The 27,949-nt window shown below is 40.6% G+C and overlaps 1 protein-coding gene across 4 annotated transcripts in view; it reads right to left on the reverse strand.

The window, feature by feature from the left end:
* Positions 1–5,959: 5,959 nt before the first annotated feature.
* LOC142371315 (syntaxin-binding protein 4) overlaps positions 5,960–27,949 on the reverse strand; it is a 123,160-nt gene continuing 101,170 nt past the window's right edge. For 2 of the 4 annotated variants that reach the window (XM_075453963.1, XM_075453965.1), the window contains exons 12-22: positions 23,540–23,628; positions 21,578–21,674; positions 18,879–19,006; positions 18,601–18,693; positions 17,266–17,331; positions 16,572–16,769; positions 14,567–14,683; positions 9,163–9,212; positions 8,929–9,050; positions 7,119–7,154; positions 5,960–6,950 (exon numbers count right to left, since the gene is read on the reverse strand). In XM_075453963.1, coding sequence (XP_075310078.1) covers positions 6,928–6,950; positions 7,119–7,154; positions 8,929–9,050; positions 9,163–9,212; positions 14,567–14,683; positions 16,572–16,769; positions 17,266–17,331; positions 18,601–18,693; positions 18,879–19,006; positions 21,578–21,674; positions 23,540–23,628 — 1,019 coding nt within the window. In that variant the 3' untranslated portion in view covers positions 5,960–6,927. The remainder of the gene's footprint in view (positions 6,951–7,118; positions 7,155–8,928; positions 9,051–9,162; positions 9,213–14,566; positions 14,684–16,571; positions 16,770–17,265; positions 17,332–18,600; positions 18,694–18,878; positions 19,007–21,577; positions 21,675–23,539; positions 23,629–27,949) is intronic. The other 2 variants (XM_075453964.1, XM_075453966.1) reach the window with 2 other exon arrangements.

Genomic DNA, 27,949 nt, shown 5'->3' on the forward strand with positions numbered 1-27,949 from the left:
TTATGATTCTCCTTTTACTGAAGCTGTAAGAACATTAAACAACTTTCCTATAAACATTTTAGAGATCTAGTCGTCTAATTGGCTACGCAGCGTTTTTATTTTGTCACACGCACTCATGGAGGCATCACTAGGCAACTCGAACCATCCACCTTTCCAGTCGCAGCCGCCCCATTTAATACGTTTCCATTTTACGTTGCTCAAGTTGCCCACCCACATTTATGGAGGACAGGTTAAGTTACAGGCTTCTCCAATATTATTTTAAAGACTCCATGGAAGCACTGGGCAAAAACATTCTGGACAAAATGCCACTGAAAAGTCCTTACTTTACTTGCAGCACCTCTAATGCTGTACAATAAACCGAGCTGGGACTCTTCACGGCTGCTTGAGTGACTCTGCAGATGAGGTAAGCAGTTCGAGCTCCCTTTTCTGTTATTTATTTCTCCATTTTCAAAGGTCAAAAACGGCAAACACGTTTGATCATTGAAGGGTAACCTGAGAAGGATGTGGTTTGGCGTTTCTTAAAATGAGATATTTTAGGCGTCAGTCTTTGGCCTGAACCAGATCAGTGCCACTATTGAATCTTTGGCTCTCTCCTTTGTAGGAGGCTTCACGTTGACACCCTTCTTTGTGGAGCAGTGCAGCAGTTGAGCATGTGAACATTCCATTTTGCTTCAGCAGTCTTGCCTAAATAAGTTTATCTCAGTTTTACAATTTCATGAAATGTTTTAAAGAACAGCCCATGTAGGCAATAAAATAAAATGTAAAAAAACAACAGGCACCATGATTTTCCTTTACAGCTGGGAACATGCAGTATGGATTCAATGACAGAATCAAGACCTGCATCACACAATGAAACTACTTTTAACCTCTGGGCGTGCTCTGCTTATTTTCACAAGCTTCATATGCCGAAGGTGTCTCACATAATTGATGAATTAATGTTTTCTGGTGGGTTGCGTGGTGGTGTGGTGATTATTTCCGTTGCCTCGCAGCGAGAGGGTTCCTGGTTCCCGGCTGGGGCCTTTCTGTGTGGAGTTTGGATGTTCTCCCTGTGTATGTGTGGGTTCTTTTCGGGTACTCCATCTTTCTCCCACCACACAAAAACATGCATGTTCGGTTAATTGGTGACTAAATTGAACCCTATGACAGTAAGCCTGGATGGTTGTTTGTCTCTTTGATGGACCGGCGACCTGTCCAGGTCCATCTGTCCTGTCCAGCCTGCCCCTCATCCAATGACAGCTGGGATAGGCTCCAGCTCCCCGTGTGATCTTGAGGTGGATTAAGTGGGTATAGAAAATGGATTGATCTTTTGTGGTAAAAACTTTGATGTTGAACTTTTTTGCGGTAGACAAACATAAAAAAAGTGATGCAAAAACACTGCTATCAACTCAAAAGTTTATGACTCTTCTGACCTGTTTTACTTAGGTTAGCAGCCCCCAAAAGAACAAAAAGCCAAACTACCCATAGAGATTTTGAAAATATTAAGCGATAGAAAACTTCAAAGATACCAAGTTGTTCCAACAAAATAGTAGCTTATGCCCACAAGAAACAACATCATCTTTCAGGACTTCGGTTGGCTCTGTATTCTTGCTTTGACCTACTAAATTAAGGAAGCTAAAGAGCTCACTGCTGTCATTGAAATGTTTGGTCTAACTCAGCATGTGACTGAGCCCACCCACAACAGAGGGCACACTCTAGATGTGCTCATTTCAAGGGGTGTTGTTATTTCAAACGTGAATGTCGTTGATGTTGCTTTATCTGATCATTTCTGTGTTTTCTTCGACCTATCTACTTTACCCAAAACACCAGCTGGGTCTGCAGTTGTTCGGGGAAGACTCATAAATGACAGAACAGGGACACAGTTTATGGAAATGATTAGGTTCGAGAACACCCCGTGTTCTGAGGTTGATGATCTGTTGAACTCTTACACATCAAGTCTCTTAAATGTTTTGGATACCATTGCTCCTGTCAAGGTTAGAATGGTTAAAAGTAGGCAAAGGGCGCCATGGAGGAAAGAAGAGTCGGTCAGGGCACAGAAAAGGGAGTGCCGGAGAGCCGAACGGAAATGGCGCAAGTCAAAGCTCCAGGTTCATTATGAGACTTACAAAGAAAAGCTATGTGTGTTCAACCAGACTTTGCGTAGAACAAGGGAGAGTTATTTTTCTGAAATCATCAAAAACTGCAGTAACAACTCTCGTGTCCTGTTTGCTACAGTAAACAGATTAACAAACCCTCCAGTTTCACTGCCTTTAGAACTCATTTCTACATCCAATGTAATGTCCAGTGTAATGAGTTTGCAACATTCTTTAATGACAAAGTTCAAGGCATTAAAAATGCAATAATTTCCACAACACAAATCACTACTCTGCAGCCAGCTAGACACCTAGAGCTGACACATTTCACACCTGTTACTGACAAAACAGTCGAAGAGACCATCTGCAGTCTGAGTTCATCAACGTGCTGCCTTGATGAGTTGCCCACTAGATTCCTAAAGTCTGTGCTGAGCAGTTTGTTACCACAACTCGCTCATCTAGTCAACATCTCACTCCAGACTGGAACATTTCCAAAGGCCTTAAAAACTGCTGTCATTAAGCCTCTTCTAAAGAAGAGCAATCTTGATGCCACAGTACTGAACAACTACCGGCCCATATCAAACCTGCCATTCTTAGGCAAAGTCCTAGAAAAAGTTGTATACCAACAGCTTAGTGACTTTCTCCTGTCTAACAATGCTTTTGATACTTTCCAATCAGGCTTTAGGCCCCACCACAGCACTGAGACAGCTCTGATCAAGGTGACAAATGACATCCGCCTGAACACAGATGCAAGTAGAGTCACAGTCTTAGTTCTGCTGGACCTGAGTGCTGCCTTTGACACAGTTGACCATGCGATTTTATTACAGAGGTTAGAAGACTGGGTGGGAATCTCTGGTCGTGCTTTAAACTGGTTCAAGTCCTATCTGGAGGACAGGAAATATTTTGTTGAAATTGGTAACTGTGTCTCAGACCAAATGGCTATGACCTGTGGGGTTCCCCAGGGGTCAATCCTGGGACCCGTATTGTTCAATCTGTATATGCTTCCACTAGGCCAGCTAATACGCAGCTATAATGTGTCCTACCACAACTACGCAGATGACACTCAGATCTACGTGTCACTGACGGCAGGAGAACACGGGCCTGTAGATACACTGTGTCGCTGCATCAAACAGATCAGTGTGTGGATGCAAAACAATTTCCTCCAGCTAAATTCGGACAAAACTGAAATCATTGTCTGTGGCCCACAGAAACAAAGAGAAAGTGTTATCAGTCACCTTGAGACTCTCTCTCTAAAACCTAACTATCAAGTTAGAAATCTCTGGGTAATATTGGACTCAGACCTTAACTTTAACAGCCACATTAAATCTGTAACATCAGCAGCTTTTTACCATCTAAAAAACATTGCCAGAATCAAAGGAATAGTGTCTAAACCAGACTTAGAGAGACTGATCCATGCGTTTGTCTCCAGCAGGTTAGACTACTGTAACGGCCTGCTCACTGGGCTCTCTAAACGGGCTATAAGACAGCTGCAGTACATCCAGAACGCTGCTGCTCGAGTCCTGACTAGAACCAGGAAATACAACCATATTAGTCCAGTGCTCAGGTCTCTGCACTGGCTTCCTGTCACTCAGAGAATAGACTTTAAAACAGCTCTGCTTGTGTACAAGTCTCTTCACGGTCAAGCGCCAAAGTACATCTCTGACATGTTAGAGCCATATGAACCAACTGGGGCTCTGAGAACCTCAGGGAGGGGTCTCCTGCTGGTGCCCAGAGTCAGGACTAAACAAGTTGAGGCTGCGTTTCAGTTTTATGCTCCTAAAATCTGGAACAGTCTTCCAGAAGATGTGAGACAGGCCTCAACTCTGACAATGTTTAAATCCAGGCTGAAAACAGTTCTATTTAGCTGTGCATATGACACCTGAAAGTATTTTATCTGCACTCTTCACTTTTTAATTAATTAACGATTATTTTAAGGGGTTTTAAATTTCTTTCTTTTTTTCTTTTTTTTTCCTTTTTAATGGTTTTATTGCCTTCTTGTGATTTTATGTAGCTGTAAAGCACTTTGAATTGCCCTGTGTATGAATTGTGCTCTATAAATAAAATTGCCTTGCCTTGCCTTGCCTTGCCTTGCCTTGCCTTGCCTTGCCTTGCCTTGCCTTGCCTTGCCTTGCCTTGCCTTGCCTTGCCTTGCCTTGCCTTGCCTTGCCTAGCCTAAATTTGATTCAAGTAAAACCTTGAACATAGAGACTGGCAAAGTTGTGTAATACCTTAAAAACACACCCAGTGGAACCTCTCACAGCCAATTTTAATAAACTGCATCTCAACGTTTCATAAAAAAAGAAAGGCTAAATCTTTCAGAAGATTGGGAGGAGTTACATTACTACATGAGGAAATAAATCAGCAAGGTATAGAAAATGTTCAGATTTCTCGACATAAATTTATTGGATTTTCAGCATTTCTAATCAGATGGAAAAAGTCAGAAAATCTGCAGAAATTTCTGTACAGGTACAGCTCAAAAAATTCGAATATCGTGAAAAAGTTGAATATTTTTTGTTACTCGTTTCAGAAAGTGAAACTCATAAAGATTCTTTACACAGAGTGAAATATTTCAAGCCTTTATTTGGCTTACAGATAATGAAAACCTAAAATTCAGTCTCAGAAAATTAGAATATTAAATAAGATCAATAAAAAAAAAGTATATTTTAAACAGAAATGTCATGGTTCATTTCTATGCACTCAGTACTTGGTTGGACGAACACCAGCAGATGATATGGCAACCCAAATCATCACTGACTTTGGAAACTTCAGACTGGACTTTAAGCACCGCGGATTCTGTGCCTCTCCACTCTTCCTCCAGACTCTGGGACCTTGATTTCCAAATGACAATATTTACTTCCATCTGAAGAGGACTTTGGACCACCGAGCAACAGTCAAGGTTTTTTCTCCTCAGCCCAGGTAAGAAGCTGCTGCTCTGGTTCAGGAGTGGCTCGACGTGAGGAATGCGACATTTGTAGCCCGTGTCCAGGATTCGTCTGTGCGTAGTGGCTCTTGATGTGCTGACTCCAGCCTCAGTCCACTCCTCCCCCAAATTTTTGAATGGATTTTGCTTGACAACCCTCTCAAGGCTGCGGTTATCCCTGTTGCTGGTGCACCTTTTCCTACCACACTTTTTCCTTCCACTCAACTTTCTGTGCATATGCTTGGATACAGCACTCTGTGAACAACCAGCTTTTTTAGCAATGAGCTTTTGTGGCTCACCCTCCTGCGGATGGTGTTAATGACTGTCTTCTGGACATGTGTCACATCTGCAGTCTTCCCCATGATTGTGTAGCCTACTGACCCAGACTGAGAGACCATTTAAAGGCTCAGGAAACCTTTGCAGGTGTTTTGAGTTCATTAGCTGATTAGGGTGACACCCCGAGTTTCCAATATTGAACTTCTTCACAATATTTTCAAATTTTCTGAGACACTGAAATTTGGGTTTTCGTTATCTGTAAACCATAATCATCCAAATTACAAGAAATAAAGGCTTGAAATATTTCACTCTATGTGTAATGAATCTTTATAGTATATGAGTTTCCCTTTCTGAAATGAATTAAAAAAAATTTGAACTTTTTCACGATATTCTCATTTTTTGAGCTGTACCTGTATACTTGGGAGACGACTGAAATCCAACATTAAATGGTGACCTTCAGGCTCTTAGCCAGCACTGGATTAAAAAGGATGAAGATTTGTCTTTTACGAAGACACAAAACCAACCCATACCAGATAAAAATCTATTTCTTTATAAACATGGAGGTATAAAGCAAAGGAGGACTGTGGCGTTAGTCTCCTTCATATTGTTCTCTTCTCTTCCCATTTTAGAACAACGTATCCCAGTAGAAAACATTGTTTTAAGAATGTTAAAAGTACTCAAATATGACACCAGGTCCAATCATCAGTTATTCCTTTATTATAAAACATAACAGAAAGAACATGAGGCCACACCAAAGATTCAATCTGGTTGAATAACAGGATATATCACAGTTTTTAATGCATTTGCAGCCGTCCGTATAAATAAAACAATGTTCCACATGTAGCCTATGACTGACGTCTGCTTAGACTCTGACTACCAAACACGAGCTTCAAACAGCTGGAGCTACAGCAACAGATAAGCCTCTCCTCTGGATGTGCAAGACACCAACCGCACGGTGACATGAAGCTGCAGACGACCCTCAGTGCTCAGACCCAGGATCTTTAAAAACGTAATTTCTTGCCTTTTATTAATGTGTAAGAGCATGAGGAGAGTTATTATGAGAGTGAAGCGACACAGTTTGCTTTTCTACATTTTGCTCAACAGTTCATCACATAAGTGGCAGAGCAAACAAGCTGGGGTTTGAGTAAGAGGCAGATGGCAGCAAATTATTATGACACATTAGAGGACTCTGAACAGTTCAGCTCACAATTGTCCTGTCCAACCAAATAAGCCCTCCTTCGCATGCAATGCATGAAGCAAATCTGTGTGTATGTGTGTGTGTTGGGATACAAAATAGGTCAGGGAAGAGTATTAACAAGGTTTTCAGCAGCACGTGTGGTGTTGTGAGCTCGGTCATGCAGCAACTTCAACACCACCTGCTGTAAAAAGTAACAATAGTATTTGGCAGAAATTGGACACATCCCACTGCTGAACGCTGCAGAGAGACTGAAATATTTCAGCTCCAGACACTAATCTGCGTGCGAGCAAGCTTCGGCATAGAAACGCAACGTGTCACTGTGAACTGAGGATCCAGATTTGTTCAAGTCAAGTCTTTATTTTCTTAAGTTGTACCCGAATGGCGTAGCCTGTTGTCGACTGTGGTGAAGGTTCAGCTGCTCATTCAGCCTCCCTCTTGATGGGGCATGTCCTGCTTCAGTTGGCTCAGACGTGATGAGAACTGGAATCTGACAAGTTAGTCACAAGAACAGTCATTACTCTGGTAGATTGAGCTAAAATGCAAAAAGTAGTTCAAAATTCAGTTCACACAGATTAAAGCTGAATGTGCACAGTTTACCATTTGAAATGCTGAACTTAATTCTAAGTTAACAAACTAGTTCGAAATCATTTCTCACTTTTTCGTTGGAGCTCCTCTAAATTTTCCTCCTTACCTGGAACACAAAACATGATGTTTTTAGTGTGTAGCCTATAAAGTGCATTTAAGCCATGACAGGGATTTTTGTGGGTTTAAATGCAATTTTGTCCTCAGAAGTCACATCTATTATACAGTTCTTATCAAAGAAATTCTGCTTCTGTCAAGTTAAATAAAACTTCAATGGCTCTAAATTGTTAAAAACACTGGGGCTCAATCAGTTACATTTATCATACAGCAATGAAATTCATATCTTTTAAAAAAACTGCATTGGTGCCAATGGAGTAAGAAATCAGCACCATGCTCAATGACAAGATGGTCAATACGGCCCTGCCCACCACACTGCATCCAAATCACACAAGCATATTATTCACTCTGCAGCCTGCCTTCCTCTCGTCTCATGTCCTATCTGCAAGTTGACTTTTTTGCACAACATTACAAGTGCTATCCTCTTGCTTTCTGCTCTGTAAAGTTGACTATTGTACCCTTCGGATTCAACTGGTAGGCCTCACTAACTCCTTTATAGCTGTATTCTTAACCCCGCTTTTGTTTATGTACGTCAGCTTTTGTATGGTATGGTATATGGTAGTTACATTTACGGTAGTTACTTTGTCTGGTACAGAAATGATCCTAAAGTCTGCTAGCTTCTGCCAGAGCATGCAGCCACGGGGGTGTGCTCAGGCTAAACTCATCATGACACGTTCACTGTCGAGAAGAATGTTCAATGCTGTGGGAATGAGCTGTGCTTGTTGAGTTGAACATAGGCTAATAATTTATTTTAAGCATTTTTTGTTTTTGTATTTGCAATTCAGCAGCACTTATCCTAAAATAGAACTGAATCAACCAAAAGATATAGCACTTCTCAAGGACGTAATACTTTTCAATATTCATGAGAATGTCATCCACGCCCTAATAAGTTCAAGGTTAGACTATTGCAATGCACTTTATGTCGGCGTCTCCCAGTTTTCTCTCAGTCGCCTTCAGCTGGTGCAGAACGCTGCTGCCCGTCTTTTAACCAACACCAACAGACGTGTGCACATCACTCCTGTTCTTAACTCCCTCCATTGGCTTCCTGTCCTTTATAGAATTGATTTTAAACTTTTAATGTTTGTTTTTAAAGCTCTTTAACGGCCTCGCCCCATCATATTTATCTGAACTTTTAACAGTCCGCCATCCTGGTAGAGCTTTGAGGTCAACAGATCAGTTTCTGCTGGAAGTGCCCAGGTCAGAATACAAACCCTGGGGTGAGCGAGCCTTTTCCCAAAGCTGCCCCCAGGCTCTGGAATAAGCCCCCCGTCCAGCTGCATCTTATTTCTGACCTGGGCCTCTTCAAATCCAGGCTAAAAACCTACTTATTTAGGATTGCTTTTAACACCCAGTAGCATGATGACACTTTTATCTTATTTTATCTTATTCGATTTTGTTATATTTTATTGCTTTCACTGTTCTTTTATTGTTTTTATTTGTTTTTACTTATTCTTCTCTTTATTTATTACCTACTGTAAAGCACTTTACAGAATGATTGTCTATAAAGGGATGTATAAATAAAGTACATTTACATTTACATGGTTGTTTTTAATACACTTATTCCTGGTTGGTACTTTTGTAAGAAATGAATTCATGTTACTGACATAAATCATTATTATCCTGAAAAGGGAATTAGTTTTGTTAAATTATATTCAATTTGATTAGGTTTTATTTCTAGAGTGCAAACATAACTTTTTAAAGATATGTTCTAATCCTTGAGATAAAGTTGAGAATCACTTTTGAAGAACATTGCAGCATTCTGTTACCTTTGTCATCAGCAGGGACTCCTTCCACAAGCTCTTTGGCCTCTACAGCCAGCTGGAAGGCAGAATCGGGAAGTGGTGACGGGGTGTCAGGGTTGTCTGTAGCTGGAGACGACCTGTTGCTCCTGATGCGTGCAGAACACACACAAGCACACACACCCACACACACATGAATTACAGCATGAGCTCTACTGAAGGCTGTAGAGGACAAATAATGTGATATCAAGGGTTTCTTACCCGCCCTCTCCTCCAAAAAGACTGGGTGTTGTCAGCACTTTGTGGACATTCTGTTGAGAAAGATAGTGTAACAATCATGTGAAGTTCTCTGCCAGAGCTTTTGTGTCAGTTAACAGTGCAGATGGGACAAAGCAGGTCTACCTGTAATGTCAGAATAAGGCCAGAGAGAGAGAAGGTTATGGGCGTTTTCAAGGAGAGTGGAAAGGGTAGAAAACGACAATGTAATGGGCCTCATGCAACAGCCGTTCGTACGCACAGATTTGTTCTTAAGTCGTGCGTAAGAGTGATTTTAAGGGACACTGTGTAATTTCTTCCCCCATCTAGTGGTGCAATTTTATTTTGCAAAGTCGAATGAATTTGCTCTCTAGCGCCTCGCGTTTTCAAATGTGCGTTGCAACTTGTTGAACTACGGCAGGCGGTATGTGTCAAGATTCTCTTTTTCGCTTTTTTTGGCGACGAGGATCCCTTCTCCTGTAGCTTGGCATAACTATGGTCTTCCATTGCGAACAAAAGTGCAGGCCGTTCTGGCTGGTTTATACCAGAGAATGTCTAATGGCGTACACTGGCTCTGTTTATACCTGCGTGCAAACGTGACGTCAAAATGACGTCATTTCCGCTTGCAGGCCTGGCGTTGGGGAAAACGCGATTCGAAGTGCTTTATGTCCCTCTCGGCACTTGGTGGTTTTTCATAGACCGGAAGGACATGGCAGCCTCCATAGAGCTTGCCCGCTCTATGTAGATACAGACAAGTGATTCTTCACTCAGGAGGATAATTGAGATTGTTGACAGAGATAATTTTACACCAATGAGGACTAATTTATGAATGAATATGTTGATTTGAGCTAATAAATGACTTAATATATTACACAGTGTCCCTTTAAGAGAATTTGCGCATTCACCATTTTTTTCGTATATTACATTTTCTTTCAGGTACGAACAGAATTTACGAGTGATCCAGACCTGTCGTTAGCCTGGCTGACGCGTCCACATCTCGATGAGATGGTGGTCTGGGAACTAGGTGTGCATTTTCTCGTATTTGAGGCGTGGTTTACGAATGCCTAGAGCCGTTTATTGGGCGCTAGGAATGTCTATCAAATGGCGTCTGTTTCTTCCCATGCTGTTTTGCGCACGATTCGTAGCCAATTGTATCACTTATACCAGATGACGTATGTAGAGCGACAGAAATTCAATGAGCAAATACATCCTTCTTGGCAATGAAATCTTTCAACGCCAAACGTTGCTCTTTTTTAAAAGTAAACTTGCGTTCTAAGCTACTTAAAACACTTTCTAAGGCTGCATCAAACGGTAACGTTGTGTCCGCTGCCATGTTGGATTAACACTCTACAAGCTTCGGTGTTGCGCATAGACGTCGTCATCGTCTTGCTGCCCCCCCCCGTTCTGTGATTGGTTCCCTAACTCAGGCAAAAATAAGGGCGGTGGTTTCCAGGCTGCCTTTGCGGTGTGAATGAAATTGCGCGCAAAGCAGCATGGGAATTCCCAGGCTAACCTGTCGTAGGAGTTTCGTAAAATATTATTATTCTAATCAAGTTTGCTTGACTAATGGATTGTATATTTAATTACTTTGAAGCAAACATAAATAAATATACATTATACCCCATAATGATACTAACATTATTCTGTTTGACTTCAATTATGCACTAATTGAAGGTTAATTTGATTCTGTATATAACAAGGTCAATGGGAAGTGTAACCAGCGGCTCACTTGCTACATTTGGATGCGTCAGGCTCTTGGAAGAGAGCGTGTAGAGACAGACGAATGGCTGACATCACGATTTAGACTGCCAAGGACTGTGCTGCTGCAAATATGCAGCTTGCTAGAGCCACAACTCCAGAGAGAAACACGCCGATCAAACCCAATTCCACCCAGCACTAGACTGCACACATATATGCATCAAAGCATCCGGGCCGTTGTGGAGCTCACTATTGGTGAGCTGAAGGCCAGGTGGACATGTCTCGATACAGCGGGGGGGCAAACTGCTCTATAGCCCAGATTATTCTGGCATGCTCCGTTTTGCACAATATTGCCATGAACGAGGGTCTCCACCTGAACCAACCCAGGCAGAAGTTATGGTGCCAGAAGACCCCCCTCATGGACCGCCCCATCAAAGAGCCATCATGATGAGGCAACAACTGATTGCACGGCTTTAGTTGCAGTCATCGAGCGCATTTATAAGCCATTTTCATATCAAACCATTTCTTCTTTATTTCGGTGACATTACGAACTACAGGTGACATGGTATTAACAGCACTCCTAATTGCTTCCCATTTCATGGCTTTAGCAGGTCCCGTAATTCCACTGCTGACACTGCTAAAAATGACAGATTTTCCTTTTTGGATCTCTGAAAGCAGAACTTCAACCTCAGAGCCCCTAAAGTTGTTCTTTTTGCCCCTTGATGCCATTCTCATGACTCAACACTCAGACTTCCTGGCACAGGAGAGAGGACCCAGATAGCAAGCTGACATTGAAATTATATTGTTTTTCCATCTGAATCATCAGAATGGTTGACATTGAAATCTTGATGCAAAATAAATGTTGAATCAATATTGGCAAACTGATGAAAACCCGACACAACATAATGTTGACCGCAGTGATATTGAAACAACATTGATACATAGTTATCCTTAGTATGATTGATGCATCATTGATATTTGGTTTACCGGGTGATAATAGTAATGTTGAAAAGTCATTGATTTTGAGTTGACCGGGAAATCAGGAAATATCGAAAAGCCATCGACTTATAGTTGACCGGGAAAGATGATCAAAAAGTCATGGATTTATAGTTGACCGGGAAAGATGATCGAAAAGTCATGGATTTATAGTTGACCGGGAGACCATCATGTGGTAGACCGGCGGTACTGCACCCCATCCCATTCATTTCGGAATCAATTTCAGGTAAGAAAGCACTTTGATTTAATCTTTTGAATGCTGAACTGCCCTACACAGTTAAATGTATAGTTTACATGGTGCATAGGCTAGATACTGTCATAGCATTCTGTTATAAATCAAGCAGAATTCCTCCGATCAACAACACTGCAAGTTGTCAAAAGCAAGTTAACTGCAGGCTTCATAAACACCCTGACGAAATAGTCAGTTAGCTAGCAATGCTTTATTCACCGGTTTATTTCCCAGCAAGGGGTGTTACAGTATATCTGCATATCCTTGCCCTACCTTTAGCTAGGATCAGCGATCAAAGAGGCAAGGTGTCTAATAAAACGATTGAATAGGCTACACAACTATCAGAAGATTGACGTGAATTCAACGTTGTCTGGATGAATAAGTTAGCATGCGCTAGCAACACGTCAGCTTGCGTGATGCCTGGATAGTGGCTGTCACTATCTTCTTGTCGTTTTTTTTTTAATTAGTGGTTTATTGATTCAGAATTAAATTGCTGTTTACTGACACTGTGATTTACTTTTTCTCTTTTTTCAGATCATTAATCCACATCGTCAAGTAAATCCTCAGTTTAATAAGCTTCATCTTAAAATATGGATAGGATATTCTATGTCTATGTTTGAGAGGGAAAGATAGCTACCACACACACACACACATAGTGTTTCTGTCTACATGGCCTATATGCTTATATCCTTCACAGGCAGAAGTCTGATATGCTAAACTGAAATGTATTTTTTGCTTGTTTTTTTATTATAGATGCCCTGACTCAACGACTGAGTACTGCAAATACATGAATTCGCACAAGCTGTGCAGAAGTGGCTGCGCTACGCTCCAGACTGGGCGGGGAGATCTGGACGATGGCCACTGCAGGAGATAGCCTCGCGCATTAAAAGAAAAAAAAGAAAAATGCAATAAAAACGATTGTTTGATTTAAAAAAAAAAAATGCATGGGGTGTTATTTGTGCTAGGCGATATAGCCTACAGGCTTAGTCTGCTATAGTTTCTATATTTTGCTCATAGCCCATCCTGGCTGTAGATAGCAGGATTAATAATAAATTTATTTTATATAGCGCCTTTCATGGTACTCAAGGTCGCTTTACAAGATATGAATGTTAATAGTCTAATAATAATGTTTTTAATATATTAATTTAGACCTTTTTAGATTAAACCTGTGGTATAGGCATAGGACTTACTAAAATACCATTGAAGTTTCGTTGATGACTTCAACATTGTTTCAATATCCATTGTAATCGAAATATCATTGAAATCTTGTTGATCTCTAGGTATGATTTCAACGTTGTTTCAATGATAATAGAGGGTGCAAAATGTTGTTGAATCAACGTCAGAGTTCGACGTTGATTCAATGGCTTTATCGTTGACAGCGGGATGTTGATTTAACATCGTTTCAATGACTATTTGCTATCTGGGGAAGCACAGCCTTATATGGTATAATTTTGAACGTGGAATATGCAAATCTACTATCCTTGTGCACGTGCACTTAAAGACGCACGGGTGGTATTCATCATTTATGCAGGTCGTTTACACACTTTTTACAAAGTTAAGAGCATTTGTTGAATCTGACGTGGCGTGTTCGTGCGAGACCTTCGTACGAAAAAAGTGAGAGAAATTTAGAATAAAAATACGAAAATGTTGTCTTTCTTTTTTTTTTAAACTTATTTAGATGTAGCGCTGACCTTCTTGAAAAGCTGATATGCAGCTCAATGGTAAACATAGTCCTCATGGAGGAGCTGAGTCAGACTGGATCCAAAATATACTCAATTAACGGGAAGTCCTGAGGTCAGCTTTCAGCACGGGTTTTTTCTCCACATTTAGCCTGTTCAGGCTGAACAAACTATGGAATGAGTCCAATTATTTGGGTGTCCTTTAAGCTGGGTCTCACATAACAAGCTTACTATAAATCTGTGAATGATCTGGTCAAGTTCTGACAAAACTTATAAGGCATTGTGAAGCAGATTTTCCATGTCAGCCACACACAGATTTCAGAACGTGATTTCAGCATTTCTAGCAGCCTGTTAATCCATTTTACTCATCGATGTTCAGAAGTTCAGAGGCAGAATTACAATACAGTCACATAGTGCATACAAAGAAGAGCTGCAATATGCCACTCATCCACTGGGAGGAGAGCTGACTTCAGTACAGTTTCAGGGTCTGTTTGCAAAATATTTGCAGCGGTCAGCGATTTGACTGTATGAGACAGCATGCAGCATCCCAGTCTGCAAGAGATGTGACAGAACATGTGCTGACTATCGTGGAGTTTATTTACAGCTTCAAATCTCCATAGAGACCTGCAGCTGAGGGGTAGTTCTCTCCTACCTTCTCCTTAAAAATGTGATCTACAACAGGAATAATCTAACAGAGCCCCTTAAATTAAGATTTTTTAATTTGTGGCAGATTCCACAAAGCGAAGCACAATACCATTGAGTTAATTCATGGAGTTCCATTGAGTGTGCCCCGTTAGTCTCATTGTACCTGTGCAAAGCCCAGAAGTTTCTTGTTGGAGATCTCCAGATGTTTCCTGCTCAGCTCTGACTTTCTCAGCTGGGAGTCGATGGTCATCAACCTTCTGTTCAGCTCCACCACTTCATCCTGACAAACACACACACGCTCATTTCTGGGTGTGCACAATAAATACAATAAGAGCAGCTAGCAAGAAAATGCTAAAAATGTTAACTCGGATGTTTGGAGTGAGTTGCATAGTCTGATTTATATTATAGATATGCTTCACCTTACATTTGTTGCTTTTGGAATGAAAGTGGATTGAAGTGAAAACAAATCAATATTTGATGTGAGCTTTAATTCTAAAACAGCACCAGTAATAATGGTAATAATGTCGGCAAATGGAATTTTTGAGGAGGGCTCTGAATCATCATCCCTGGACAACAACACGAGCTTACATAATGATCCAGCACTTGGTGAGATCACTGTGAATCAATAAATATATTTTTAATGTATAGCTGTAAAAGCTAAGTTTGCAGCCAAATGAAGCAGAAACTGAACCTAAATTACAAGATAGTTAGCAAAAGGAAATTCAAACAAACATGTTTTCCCATCTAGCTCAGTTGTGTAAAGTTGAGTTGATCAGCTGAGGCTTCAATGTCAAACTTGTAAGACTAAATGCTCTTTATAAGGCATTTAGATCATCCTTTCACTTTTGCTCTCTTACACGCACTGTTGTACATTTCCAATAACGTATGTTGAAGTACTTTACACCCTTTGAATTGGAAGACTTTCTGAATTCAAACGATGCATACTTTGTTCATTTTGATTCAGAATGGGCCCATATTTGTGCTGGTGTGTATTAAGAAGTTAAACTCCAACCATGTGATCATGTGTTACAGCAGCTGTGATGTTTTCTTGTCCTCTTTTCCTTTATTCTTGTATCTTTTGCTGGATTCTGCTTTATTTCACAGCTATTAGGCATTATGCCGGCATACAGCTAGAGGATTTACCACCTGAAATAGAGGCTCGCAGGTATTGTGGCAGTGAACCAGAGAAAATGAATGTAAAGCCTTTTTATCAGAGCAGGTTGCGGGTGAAAACAGGCAGAGCTGAGTGGCCACTGAGAAATGCAGTTTGATGTTTTTCAGAGAGAAGAGGATATAGAATCAGGCAGCAGAATGTTGGTGCTGCAGGGCCCCCAGCTTGTGAGAGGATAGAGGGAGGACAGAGGAGAGGAATAGCTTGCCTTTTAACTCCACATGATAGAACACAGTCAGTTGTTGGCGCTGGGCTCTGAATCCATTCTTGCTGGTTATGTTTAGACACACTTGTTTTTTTTCACTGGCATGCATCCTGTTGCATTCTGAATAATTCCTGCTGTGCTTTTCTGCTTACATCTACATGGTTAATTTGCTGTGCCTGTTTTTAATTTTTGGCAATTTTAGTTAAAGAGTACATTTAAAGGGTCACCAAAGTCCTCATCCTGAAAGCTATATATGAAAGCCCTTCTTCAACAGACAAGTCCATAAGCAGGGTGGTGCCATTTCTTAGATGCACAAACATGCCTATTTTACATGCATATTGAAATCTGATGAAAATATGAGCAGTGTTTCCCAGGATATGAGTGTTTCCCATGCATCAGTAGAAAAGACAAAAACATGTGACTGGATGCGATTGTAAACCTCAAAGATTGCGGGTTTATAATGGATAGAAACGACATGTAAATATCCTAAAAATGGTAATACTCCAGGGTCAAAAGTCCTGTTCGGTGTAATTTTCATGATGGAAAAGTACAACAAATATTATTATTATATTATCACCATTGTATGCATAACACACATACTCAACGTGTTGCATTGACAATCGCTATTTCGATATTGCAACTTCACTTAAAGTACTCGATATTTTGCAAAAGTATTTGGAATCGAAAGCTCTCAAATAAAAGGAACGGGCATGAAAAATGGCACCATGGCACTCTTTCTTAAAGACGGTGTGAAAACATTGGGAAATATTTCAGTGCCTGCTTTGGACTCACCTTGGTGGCCTCTGCACCTCGTGTTTGCCTCTTGTTGGCCAGCTGGTTTTTCAGATCTCTGATCTCAGCCTCAAGCAGCTGGATCACCTCCTCGTAGTCCTGCTCAGCGCTGTTGGCCTGCCGCTGCACCACATCGGCCTCAGCTGCTTGCAGACGGCTCTTCAGACGGGTGTTCTCCTCCACAGTCAAACAGGCCTTCTGAAAAGTACTGCACTTGTGATGCAATCGTGTCTGTGTATGTATGGTTTATTTTTTAAATTTATTTTAATAAATGTCTTTGACATGTAGGTGACTGCTTTTAACATGTTGGGGATGTAAAACAACTATGGGAACAATGTGTCTCTAAAGATTACGTTTAGATTTATTTTTCATGTACAGGGAAATACACGAAATTTGTCCTCCACTTTTAACCCATCTAGGTTGGCACCTGTTGAACACACACATGCACAGGGTCACACACTCAGACAGATGCCATACACTGGAGCGGCGGGCAGCCAATCGTAGTGCCCGGGGAGGATCAGTACTTGCTCAAGGGCACCTCGGCCATAGCAAGGAGGTGGAGTGACACCCCTCCAGCTGTCAGTTTCACCAATCTTTGAGTGGCGAGAGTGGGAATAGAACCGCAAACCTTCCGTTTATTGGGCGACCCACTCTAACCGCTGAGCCAAACAAGGTGTTTTGGCTGGCGTCTCACCTCTGATGTCTTCTGCAGCTCTTCCTCAAGGGTTTTCTTGCTGTGCTCCATGTCCTTTAGCATCACCTGCCAAGAGAGGCAGCAGATGATGCCATAGTTGAGTTTTCATGAAAGCGGGTGAAAGGCCTCAGTAAAACAAAGAGCACTTCTTTTTCATGGCTTCCAGTTGGTTCATTTGACTTTGACCAACTCACCAACTGGATTTAGTCCAGCTGGCCCTCTTAAAAAGAGGCCTATTACCAGTTTAAGAAGCCCTCTTAAGAAGCTCTAGCATTATGTTGGATTTATGGGTTCACTGTACACTGAACCAATCAAAGCAGGTACAATGCTGCTACAGTATGTTATTTAGACGATGTGCCGGCATTCTGTCGGTTTGTGCTGCTCGTTTAAAGGTGCTACTTAGCAGTTAGGGTTAGACTGCTAAGTGTGTCTGCAAAAAGACAGGCACTCATAAGCATCTGCTAAAAGCAAAAAGGCTACAAATAAGAGAACTGAGGTATTTCACCTAATATGGTATCACCAGTATCACCGTTCAATTGATCTCACTTTACTAAAATAATCAGAATCCATTAAACTAACAAAAAAATTTAATTCAGGTGACTATTTTAGTACAACAAAAGAAAAGCAACAAGTCAAACAAAAACTGGATTGAGATCACATCAGATTAACAAAAAAGTCATTTGAACAAATCAGAAAGAAACCTTAGATAACTCTGTATTTCAGAATCCATTGAAGGTCTGCCTCTCTGACACAGTATATCACCATTTAATGGAGTAGGCCTCATGGTGTTAAAAAGAGTTTTTCACTCATGATCGTAATCCCACCTTTTCACACTCACATTCAGGACGAGTTCATTTCATGTACTTATAAATGTGTAGCCCAAAAAAAGGATCATAACTGCTAAAGAAAAAGCTTTTCTTAGAAAAAATAAAAATAAAAACAATATAAGAGGATTGCTGTCTGTAACAGAGTATCTGTGCAAACTGAATGTAGCAGCTATATGGAGCTTATGGCGCCTTCTAATAAACACCCTGTGATAAACCATCTGCAGAATGACCTAAGTCACTAAATCAAAAGGGGCAGCGAGTATTTGATAGGAGGGCAAATAATGTACTATTTTGAAGTAAATACATTGGTTTTGGCCATAAGTTGCATCTGAGTCTCAAACTGGCTCTAATGCAAACCAGTGACAGATGTCACACATTGCTTCACTCATCTTTCTATGTTTTCTGTTGCTGCATCTGGAGCAGATTAGCATGAATACCATGGTGTCAGAGAAGTATTTATGATATAAACACGTGGCTGACTGTGGCTATTTGCAGATTGTGTGTGTACCTTGAGCTGCTTCATCTGAGTCTGCAGCTGCTTCACCTCTGTCTGAAACTGCTCCATCTCCTCACTGCTGTAGCTGCACTCTGATTCATACGTCTGCAGACACACAGGCACACACACAAAGTAAGAGGATTTGATTGAAAAGTGTGAACACTTTTGTTTTTTCTACTCCAATTCTTCCACTTGTCTCTGCATGTTCCGTTGTGTGGTTGGGGAGCGGTTTAATAGCCAGTACTTCTGGGATGTTAGTGGCATATGTAACACCAAAGAGGGAAGCTTACGGGTGAATGGAAGGCTGATGTGTCCATTAAACTGGCTGCTTCGTGATAGGAAAAAGTGAAGGAACCCGCCCCCAAACCCAGCTCCTCTAGTTCCTCTTGGAAGATGCTCCGGGTAGCCTCCACGAAGTCTGAGAGCCAACAGATGGGAAGAAGAATAAAATGACAGAAAAAAAAGCTGAGTAATCAAGGCAACCAGGAGAACTATTACTACACCTTGAAATGTACATTAAGATCACACAAGTGCTGAAACTTGTTCAAATCCATTCTCTGACAGAACCTGATTGCAGTCTTGCAGAGTATTAAACCACCATACTGTTCACTGAAGCTCTAGGTGACGTAACAATTACCAAACCTTTTGAATCTGAAAAAAGTTTTGTCAGTTAAAGGGATAGTTCGCCTCTTTTGACATGAAGCTGTATGACATCCCATACTAGCAAAATCATTTATGACCGTGCAGACCGAAGTGCAGACCGAGCAGTCCCCTGCTTCTGAGCAGTAAACACTGTAACAGGTGCGGCTGTCGGCAGGTGGCAGCACGAGAACGATTCTGGAGAACGATTTTGTGATTCAAATGTATTACTCTTTTGAACGCATATTGTTTTGAGAAGCAAAAAAAAGCCAACTAGCCGGACTACCGTCGTCAACGCCAAAACGAGGTTGGAACTCGACTCACAGGACGCAGCAGGGGGTAAGTCAATGTTCATAAATTATATTGCTAGTATGGGATGTCATACAGTTTCATGTCAAAAGAGGCGAACTATCCCTTAAAGTTAAAGTCCTCGACTGGGCTCACCCCTGATGAACCCCTGATATCAACATCATTGAGTCTACAATCACATCAACGGTAAAATAATAATTTAACTGTTCAGACTGTCTGAATCTCAAGAAGAACTGAGTTCTTCTTAAAAAAAAAAACATATACATGTATGTAGAGGACATCTGGGGCCTCGTGTACTTTTTCACGTCAACGATCAGATGTATCAAGAGTGAAATGACCGTGGAAATGTGCGGTGCCTCACGCCAACTTCAGGGCTTGCGTACGCACTTTTCTATAGCTGTTGATTCTTTGGCGACACTTAAAGGGACACTATGTAATAAATTAAGTCATTTATTAGCTCAAATCAACATATTCATTCATAAGTTAGTCCTCATTGGTGTAAAATGATCTCTGTCAAAAATCTCACTTATCCTCCTGAGTGAAGAATAACTTGTCTGTATCTACATAGAGCAGGTAAGCTCTATGGAGGCTGCCATGTCCTTCCGGTCTACGAAAAACGACGAAGTGCCGAGAGGGACATAAAGCACTTCGAATCGCGATTTCCCCACCAGGCCTGCAAACAGAAATGACGTCATTGTGACGTCATTTCCGCCAAATGGCTTATTACAGCCGCTAATGCTAAATAGATTTTATTCCTTGGCACATATGTCTTTGTGTTCATTAGCTTTCTTTTTGTAAGTGCATCATCTTCTTCTTTTTATTATTATTCCTATGCTCCCCCTGGATATCTTCTTTTTGGCGTTATGCTCACATTTGTAAACTGTTATTTTGTTGATTTACTAATAAAGTTAAAAAAAAAAAAAAAAAAAAAAATGCTAAATAGATTTTATCTCGTAAATGATCCCACTAATAATGCATTGATTGTTACCAAACTTCTGCCGTAGTACACATAGGCTCTTAACTCACAAAACGAGGGATTAGAAAGTTTGTAAGTTTACCGGGAGTTTATTTACCGCTGCTAATGCTCCTATTGCTAACGCAGGCTAATGCTAACGCTTCGTCGACGTCACTTCCGGTAACTCCCGGAATATGACTAATTGCATTGCTTGCACACCAAAGGAGATGTTATGTTATCTGACATGTTATCTGTCATCTGTATTCATAGTGTTGTTGTATGTGTGTTATATAATCCTTTGTACTGTGTGTCTTGATTTCTTTTTGTTTGTATGGACCTTGAGTCTGAAGCTATAGCTTCTTGAATCTTGACACATTCCGCTTGCCGTAGTTCAAGAAGTTGCAGCGCTCATTTGAAAACGTGAGGCGCTAGAGAGCAAATTCATTCAACTTTGCAAAATAAAATTGCGCCACTAGATGGGGGAAGAAATTACATAGTGTCCCTTTAAAGGTGATGTTGGGAAACTGTTATAATAAATAAATGTGAAAACAATTAGTCCTCAGACTGAGTGATGTGCTCATTTGAGACACATGATTGATAAACAATTAACACACCCATGTGTCTGCAATTACAGGAGTGGATATAAACATGCGCAACAATGGCTGCTATAACGGTATTGGAAGACATTGCAAATGGTGCAATTCGAGGAGAGCTTGTGTTCTGAGACAGAGAGGATTTTCTGGCACATGATGGTAACTGGCTCATCAGCCGTTTTGAGGGCAATCCTCCTGGAACTGTGCGCAAAGCTGCGGCCAGCGTTGAAGCGCAACACAGCGAGGAGCCATGCACTGCTTGTGCCCACAGGTGATGTGCACACTGGGGTTCCTAGCAACCGGGGCATTCCAGAGGGAGCTGGCTAACCGATTGGAACTGTGCCCGTTGACCCTGAGCCCAGGATTTGACAGTATCTCAACACAGATCTTTCACCTTGCTTTTGACAAAACTGGTTATGTGTGACATTTGTTAGTATTTGTGTGTGTGTGTGTGTGTGTGTGTGTGTGTGTGTGTATGGTGCATATGCCTTACCTCCATACGCCACAGTGCCTTGTGGATCAGGGGTCAGAATTTGTTTCATCTTCTTTCGTTTTTCTTCTGTGACATTCAAGCCAATGAAGGACAAAGCCTGAGAGAGAAAATTACAAATGGAGAAACATTTCCCATATGCTAAATCCACAGAACTATAGTTATTAAATAAATTATTTACCTTTAAAGATTGAGTACAAAACTGCCCAGTGCAGTTACATTACATGTTGTTGGTATAAGTGTGCTGGTAATTGCAGCTTTTAACTTACCCAAGAGACATCTGAAGATATGTCTACATGCTAATAAATGTTGTATTCAACTACTTTTGTCTGATTACTTCTTCCATATAGATCTTTCTACTGAAATTAAAGCTCACATTTGGCACTATAATTGTATCCATTGTTTCTATTATTTTATTTCTAACAGAATGTACTGAAGTACAAAGACTGAAAAACAATTGAAATATGTCAAAGTTCAACATATAAACTCTTCCTAGTCTCTCAAATCCCATTAATAAATGAGTAGATAACTGGGCAAAATTAAAATCAAAGTTGAATGATGGTACCAAAACTGTGCAGAGGGAAAAGACATAGAGACATGGGAAAGAATGGAGCTTGTAAGAAGGGATATTGGAGGCCAGAGGGTGGGATGGGGGTTTGGGTAGAGAGCGCAAATGTTCTGATAGGATAGAAATAGCAGACACACGAAGAGCAAAAGTGTGATAAAGCAAGCACAGAGAGTGTCTGAGAGAGATCAATAATTTGATAAAGACCGATCTGGGGGCTGAGAAAGTGCTATAACTGAAAATGGGTTACTCAAAATGAGCTGAATATTCAATGTGAATTCAGATCATGATTTTCCTTTTAGGATGACTGATTTTCTGAGATTTGTATTCCAAATCTACATCTCCTTTCAAATAGACACGAAACCCACAAGGAGCCACACACACACAGGTAAAAATATATTTAGTCATAAAATGACTGAAGTGGTTACAGGTATTTGTCATCTCAAGCTCTTATTGACAGTGATGTAAATCCGGATGGAAATGATCACAATGGCTGAGCGTGTTTCCTTAGGCATGCGAGAATGAATGCAACCCAGATATAAATTCTAAAAACACACACATAAGCAAATGGAAGGGCCTCAGAGTAAATGAGGGTTCTGAAAATGACAGAAGCACTACGTTTTGTGAAGATCACTCTCACAGTCCAAAGAGAAATAATACATGATCCTACAGTTTTCCATGCAAAAAGAAAATTTTTCACAGAAAATTCTACTTCTGGTAGTGATACTCATCAGTGCAAACTAAAGAACTTTGTCATTTGTTAGCTAAGGTGCAAACATTATCCAAGAAGCCTAATCTAATATGACACCTTGATCTAAGGATAATGTTGAAACAGTGTGGTGTACAGAAAGGAAAAGTGCACGAGAAGAGAAAATTGAAATAACTGAAATTAATCAGAAAGGAAAATATAAAGACCCCTACTGCTTGAACCAAACCAATCTGATCTTTATAGCAAGTAACACACATCAGGAAAAATAAACACTGTTGAGTCAAAAATATTCTGACGATAAAATAATATAATGCTGGTCTTTCACGCTCCACCACAACAGTTCTGACCCACCAGGACATGGAAAGTAGAAGACCTTTAAAGAGGCTCCATGGTATCAGCAATCAAGTTTGGTCCTCCGTACAGCTCCTGACCAGAAGCCCCCTCAAGCTCTTACACAGTTATCTAGCCCTAATGATTTTGCCGCAGTCCCTTGGATCTTTGCATGTGCCCATGTTTTTCCACATCCACCATGCAGTAACTCACTGTTAACCCGAAGTAATACGATTTAATATATCTCAGACTTTCATCATGTGCTATTGTTACAAGATAATCAGTGCTATGTCTTTGGTGCATCAGTGCTTTTAGCAGCATGACACTAAAGCAATTTGTCAGACCAGATGGCAGGACTCACCAAGTCTAACTTATCAGATTTGAGGCGTATGTAGGGGTCCAGTGTTATCTTAGGTTTTGTCCCTGTTGGTGACCTCTGGCTAGTTGAACCTAGACAAAGACAAGAAAATGAAGACAAAATGAAAATGGGATTGAAAAAATTAAGGAAGCTGAAGACAAAAAAAGACAAATATTGCTGATTTCTGCCAAAGACAAATGATCAAAAGCAGTGACAAGAGGTTAGAAGTAAAAAAAAACATTCCTATATAGTGAAGATATCTGCAGAAAACACTGGAGCCATTGACTTTTATACACAATAAGGAGAGTTTACACGAGGCCACGGTACACTTTGTAAACAATGGGAGGAGAAATATCATTGGATTATGTGTAAAATCGTAGTGGACGTACTGATATTCTTGTTGGATTTAAGTGGAAGTGGATGGCTGTGGCGATAGAAGAGTTGTGTGTGTGGGGGTGGTAGGGAATGAAAAGCAGATGATTAAAAAGAGGGGAGTGGAAGAAAGATGGATGATTACATAGATGAGAGAGAGGGAAACAGCATGAGAGGGGAGGGCAGAGAGCCAATGCCTAATATTAATTTGATGAGTTTTATTTGTCCCAGATTTGTATGGCTGCATACTGTGGAGATGGTGACCTCTGGGGGTATGTTTCTGCACACTCCCTGTTGCTATGATATAAGCTGAATGTAGTCACTACTGCCAAACTTGAACTTGGCCCACCCAAAGGATTTGCCTGCCATCTTCAGAGCTAAGTGTGCAGACTCATAAAGGGCCGCATAGAAGTTACGAGATCGTTTCAGAGATAAATCTGAAGTGGACACCCTTTGCAAAACATGTGAATACAACTTTGCATGAGTTATGAGTATAAATATGCAGAAAAGATTTTCGGTCAGTAAATACAATAATAGTTATTAGTTAATAGTTAGTTTACAAGCTTACAATCATTTGAGCTCTGAGCATGAAAATTCAAACTTGAACAGCAGTTGACGAAACAACAAAAAAGTATTTTTAGAAGCTGTGCGAACTATGATGTAAAGTCCTAAAGCACAGAGTGGCTAAATGACCAATAAAATAGAACATCAATTCATCAATCCCCAATGGGAAGTTATTGTTGCAGTATAGTAATGACTGATGATGGATTGGTAAAAAAATAATATAAAGAAAATTGTCATAGATCATTTGTCTAAGGTTACTGCTGGGAGAAAGAATGGCCTTCTGTACCAGTCCTTATTAAAGCTGAGCTGAAGAAAACCTCTGACTGAAGAAGCTTTTCTTTCATCACTCATCTATGCAGATGGTGTGCCATGTTGTTCATTATGTTTAGCAACTTGTGCAGCATTCTTCTTTGCACCATACGTTCCAGTGGCTCCGGAGCAGAGAGCCTTTTTGATCAGCTCGTTCTTTTTTTGTTTCACTGGCTTTGACTCCACTGCTCCATCAAACATTGTACTATCCACCACAGACACCTTGCTGCAAACGTTGAAGGACCTACACTTTCTCAAAAGCTAGAGTTTACTCCATTAATTCTTGTAAAAAGCCTCAATGTTGCATTTCCTCTTGAATCAGTTGTTCAAGCAAACATCCAGGTGCTCGTCGTCCATCGCCACCACTTTTCTCACAGGATACAAACAGTGTAAAGCATATTCCTTGTCCCTCTAAAATCCACAATAATCTCTTTTGTCATGTTTATGTTCATGATGGGGTGATTGTCCCCACACCATGCCACAAAACAGTCCAACAGCTCCCTGTAGTCAGCCTCCTGTTCATCACTGACAGCCCCCATAACTGCAGATACTCATCCAAGCATCTCTGCAGTTGCCTGGACTCTTAGTTGTACTGGAAATCAGAGGTGCAGAAGGTGAAGAGGAGTGGTGAGACAACAGTCCCCTGTGGTGCTCCTGTGGTGCTGACCACCTTCTTTGAACACTCAACCCTTGCAAAGGGTGTGTTTGGTAGGAAATAATAAAGGTGGAAGTATCAACTTGTATTTTCTAAAGCTACTCACTTAACAGTGCAGGCTGAATTGTATTGAAAGCTGTGGAGAAAAACAAAAAACACGTTTCTTACAGTACTGCCTGCTTTGTCGAGATGGGAGTGGGTATACTGAGGCAGGGAGATGATGGCATCTTCGACACAAAATGCAGGTTGACAAACAAAAAGCCGAGCTTATTTGGTTAATTAGATGGACCAATTAACAGTCTATCCAGGACTTATGTGATGTGATGAGATCTCAGGGTAGTGGAACAAGGCATAATGTCATCTTTGAACAGGTCCTGTAAAATCCCAAGTCACTGATCTATACAGGCCTTTAGGATGGTAGGGACTGACATCCTAGCAACCTGCAGGCTTCCTCCAGTTCAGCATCTCCAGCTGTTTTTCCACCTGAGTGCTGAAGACGAACAGGAGGGAGGGAGAGGCCGAGGAAGTGTTGGTGTATTCCTGATGTGCACAGAGATGTTAGTGAGGTCCATGGCAGAGGTTAACACTGTTGATGTGGGACATGGAAGTTGTGTTTGGAGAGAGGTTAATGTGGAACGGGGAAAGGGTAGGACAATGCTGACTGTCCTCTTGAACCTACTGAAAAACCTCTTCAGCTCATTAGCTCTGTCCGGTTTGTTCATGTAAACAATGCTTCTTTCAGACACACCAGAGTGCACATGTAGTTCCAGTGAGTTCTGTGTTTTGACTCAACTTTTTACTTTGCATAAGGCAAAATTATTAAACAACATGGGATGCATTTTCATAGATATGCAGACAATGACAGTCAATAATCGTTATCTATGAAGCCAGTAAGACTGCACCATTGTTTCCCTGTGATCTATGAAATAGTTATGTAATACACAGAAACTGGGGAAAAAAATGCTAAAAACAATCCAGTCTGTATCAATGTGCTCATCTCACCACAAACTGCTGACATCTGTTACAGCTAGCAACTGGCTTAACCAATAAGAGCCTGGAAGGGAGTTAAGTGGTCACAGCACCTAGGAAATAACCTTGGTTGTGGTAATCCTGGTCAATAGGATTTGAACAGACTGTCTGGTGGCTTGCAGCCAGGGTCCATGGGCGACCCTTAACATTAGAGCTGCTGGTTTCTGAGAAACTTTCAATCATTTTCAATTTTGAAGCATATTTGAGCTCCATTATAAAAAGCACAGTTTAATGCTGTTTTCAGCCTTTAGGTTTCAAAACAAAAATATATTGTTTTCATTTGTGCTTGTTACAGCAGTTATAATTTACTGTATTGTAATGTACTGTTTATTACTAGGTGATGTACTAGCGAAATGTTAGGCATACATATATATATATATACTAAAGTCACAACTGGCTTCACTAGCTAAGATGAAGATATTGCCTCCAAATGAATCCATCAGTAATAGAACTATCAGAAAGATCAGAGTGGACATTTTTTTAATGAAGACACTGTTGCAACTCCTTGAATCTGAAGATTACCGCTTACGCTCCCAGTGTCTAACTTTGTAAAGTGTGCACTGATATGTATTTCATAAATCCCACATAACAGAGGGCATACACTGTGTATATGCTTATCTTATGTAATCTCTGATTACCGCACAGACAGATGACTGCCAAATACCACTAAATTCAAATGGCTTTTCATCATTTTTGTGTATTGCTTGACTGACTAATCAATAAAACAAAAAATCAGAGGTCATCATTTAGAAAATACCCTCTGATTTTGATGAACTATCATCCATGAGCTATGTAGGCTCAATGTAGACACATCTTTAACAGATTTTACGCACTTTTAGGCAAATATTCCATCACAACACTCAAATTACATTACTTATTTTTATCATTACCTCTTTAATACAAACTGCTGATGAAAACAAAAAGAAATCATTCTCCACTATCATTATGATCTTTTAATAATCTTCACTTTCCTGTGTAGTCCGAGGTCCCCTACTGTGCTCTGGTTTCACTTAAATCCCATCCTGTCCCCTCCACCTAATCCCAAATCTCTGTTTGGGAGTAAATGTTCTCCTTTCTCATTCTCAGATCAGCAAGGCTTATCTAATATGCATCTGATCTTAAAGACTTAAATCAAAAATCACTGAAAATCTCAACAAGATTTGCCAGGTGTTTAATGGCACATGGTTTTGATAGTACCGAATAAAATAGTGCATTTGTAGGGTACCCAGACCAGATCTGTGTGACTCATGGATGTCATTTTAAGTTTTTGGAGAGGAGAGGAGATAAAAAAATAAGATCATTTTTCTTTGTCTTTGATAAACTATTACGTTCAACTTGTTGCAAAACTGATGCACCTGGCACTCGCATGGAATCCGGCATCACTGGCATTCTTTACCATGTTGATATTTCCGCTGTTGCTATCACAACCACTGCTTAATCTTATATTTTAGTATTTAGAACTGAAACAGAATGGTGGTGCACAG

Source organism: Odontesthes bonariensis, chromosome 21, assembly GCF_027942865.1.
Source record: "Odontesthes bonariensis isolate fOdoBon6 chromosome 21, fOdoBon6.hap1, whole genome shotgun sequence".
In the NCBI taxonomy this organism is placed as follows: domain Eukaryota; kingdom Metazoa; phylum Chordata; class Actinopteri; order Atheriniformes; family Atherinopsidae; genus Odontesthes; species Odontesthes bonariensis.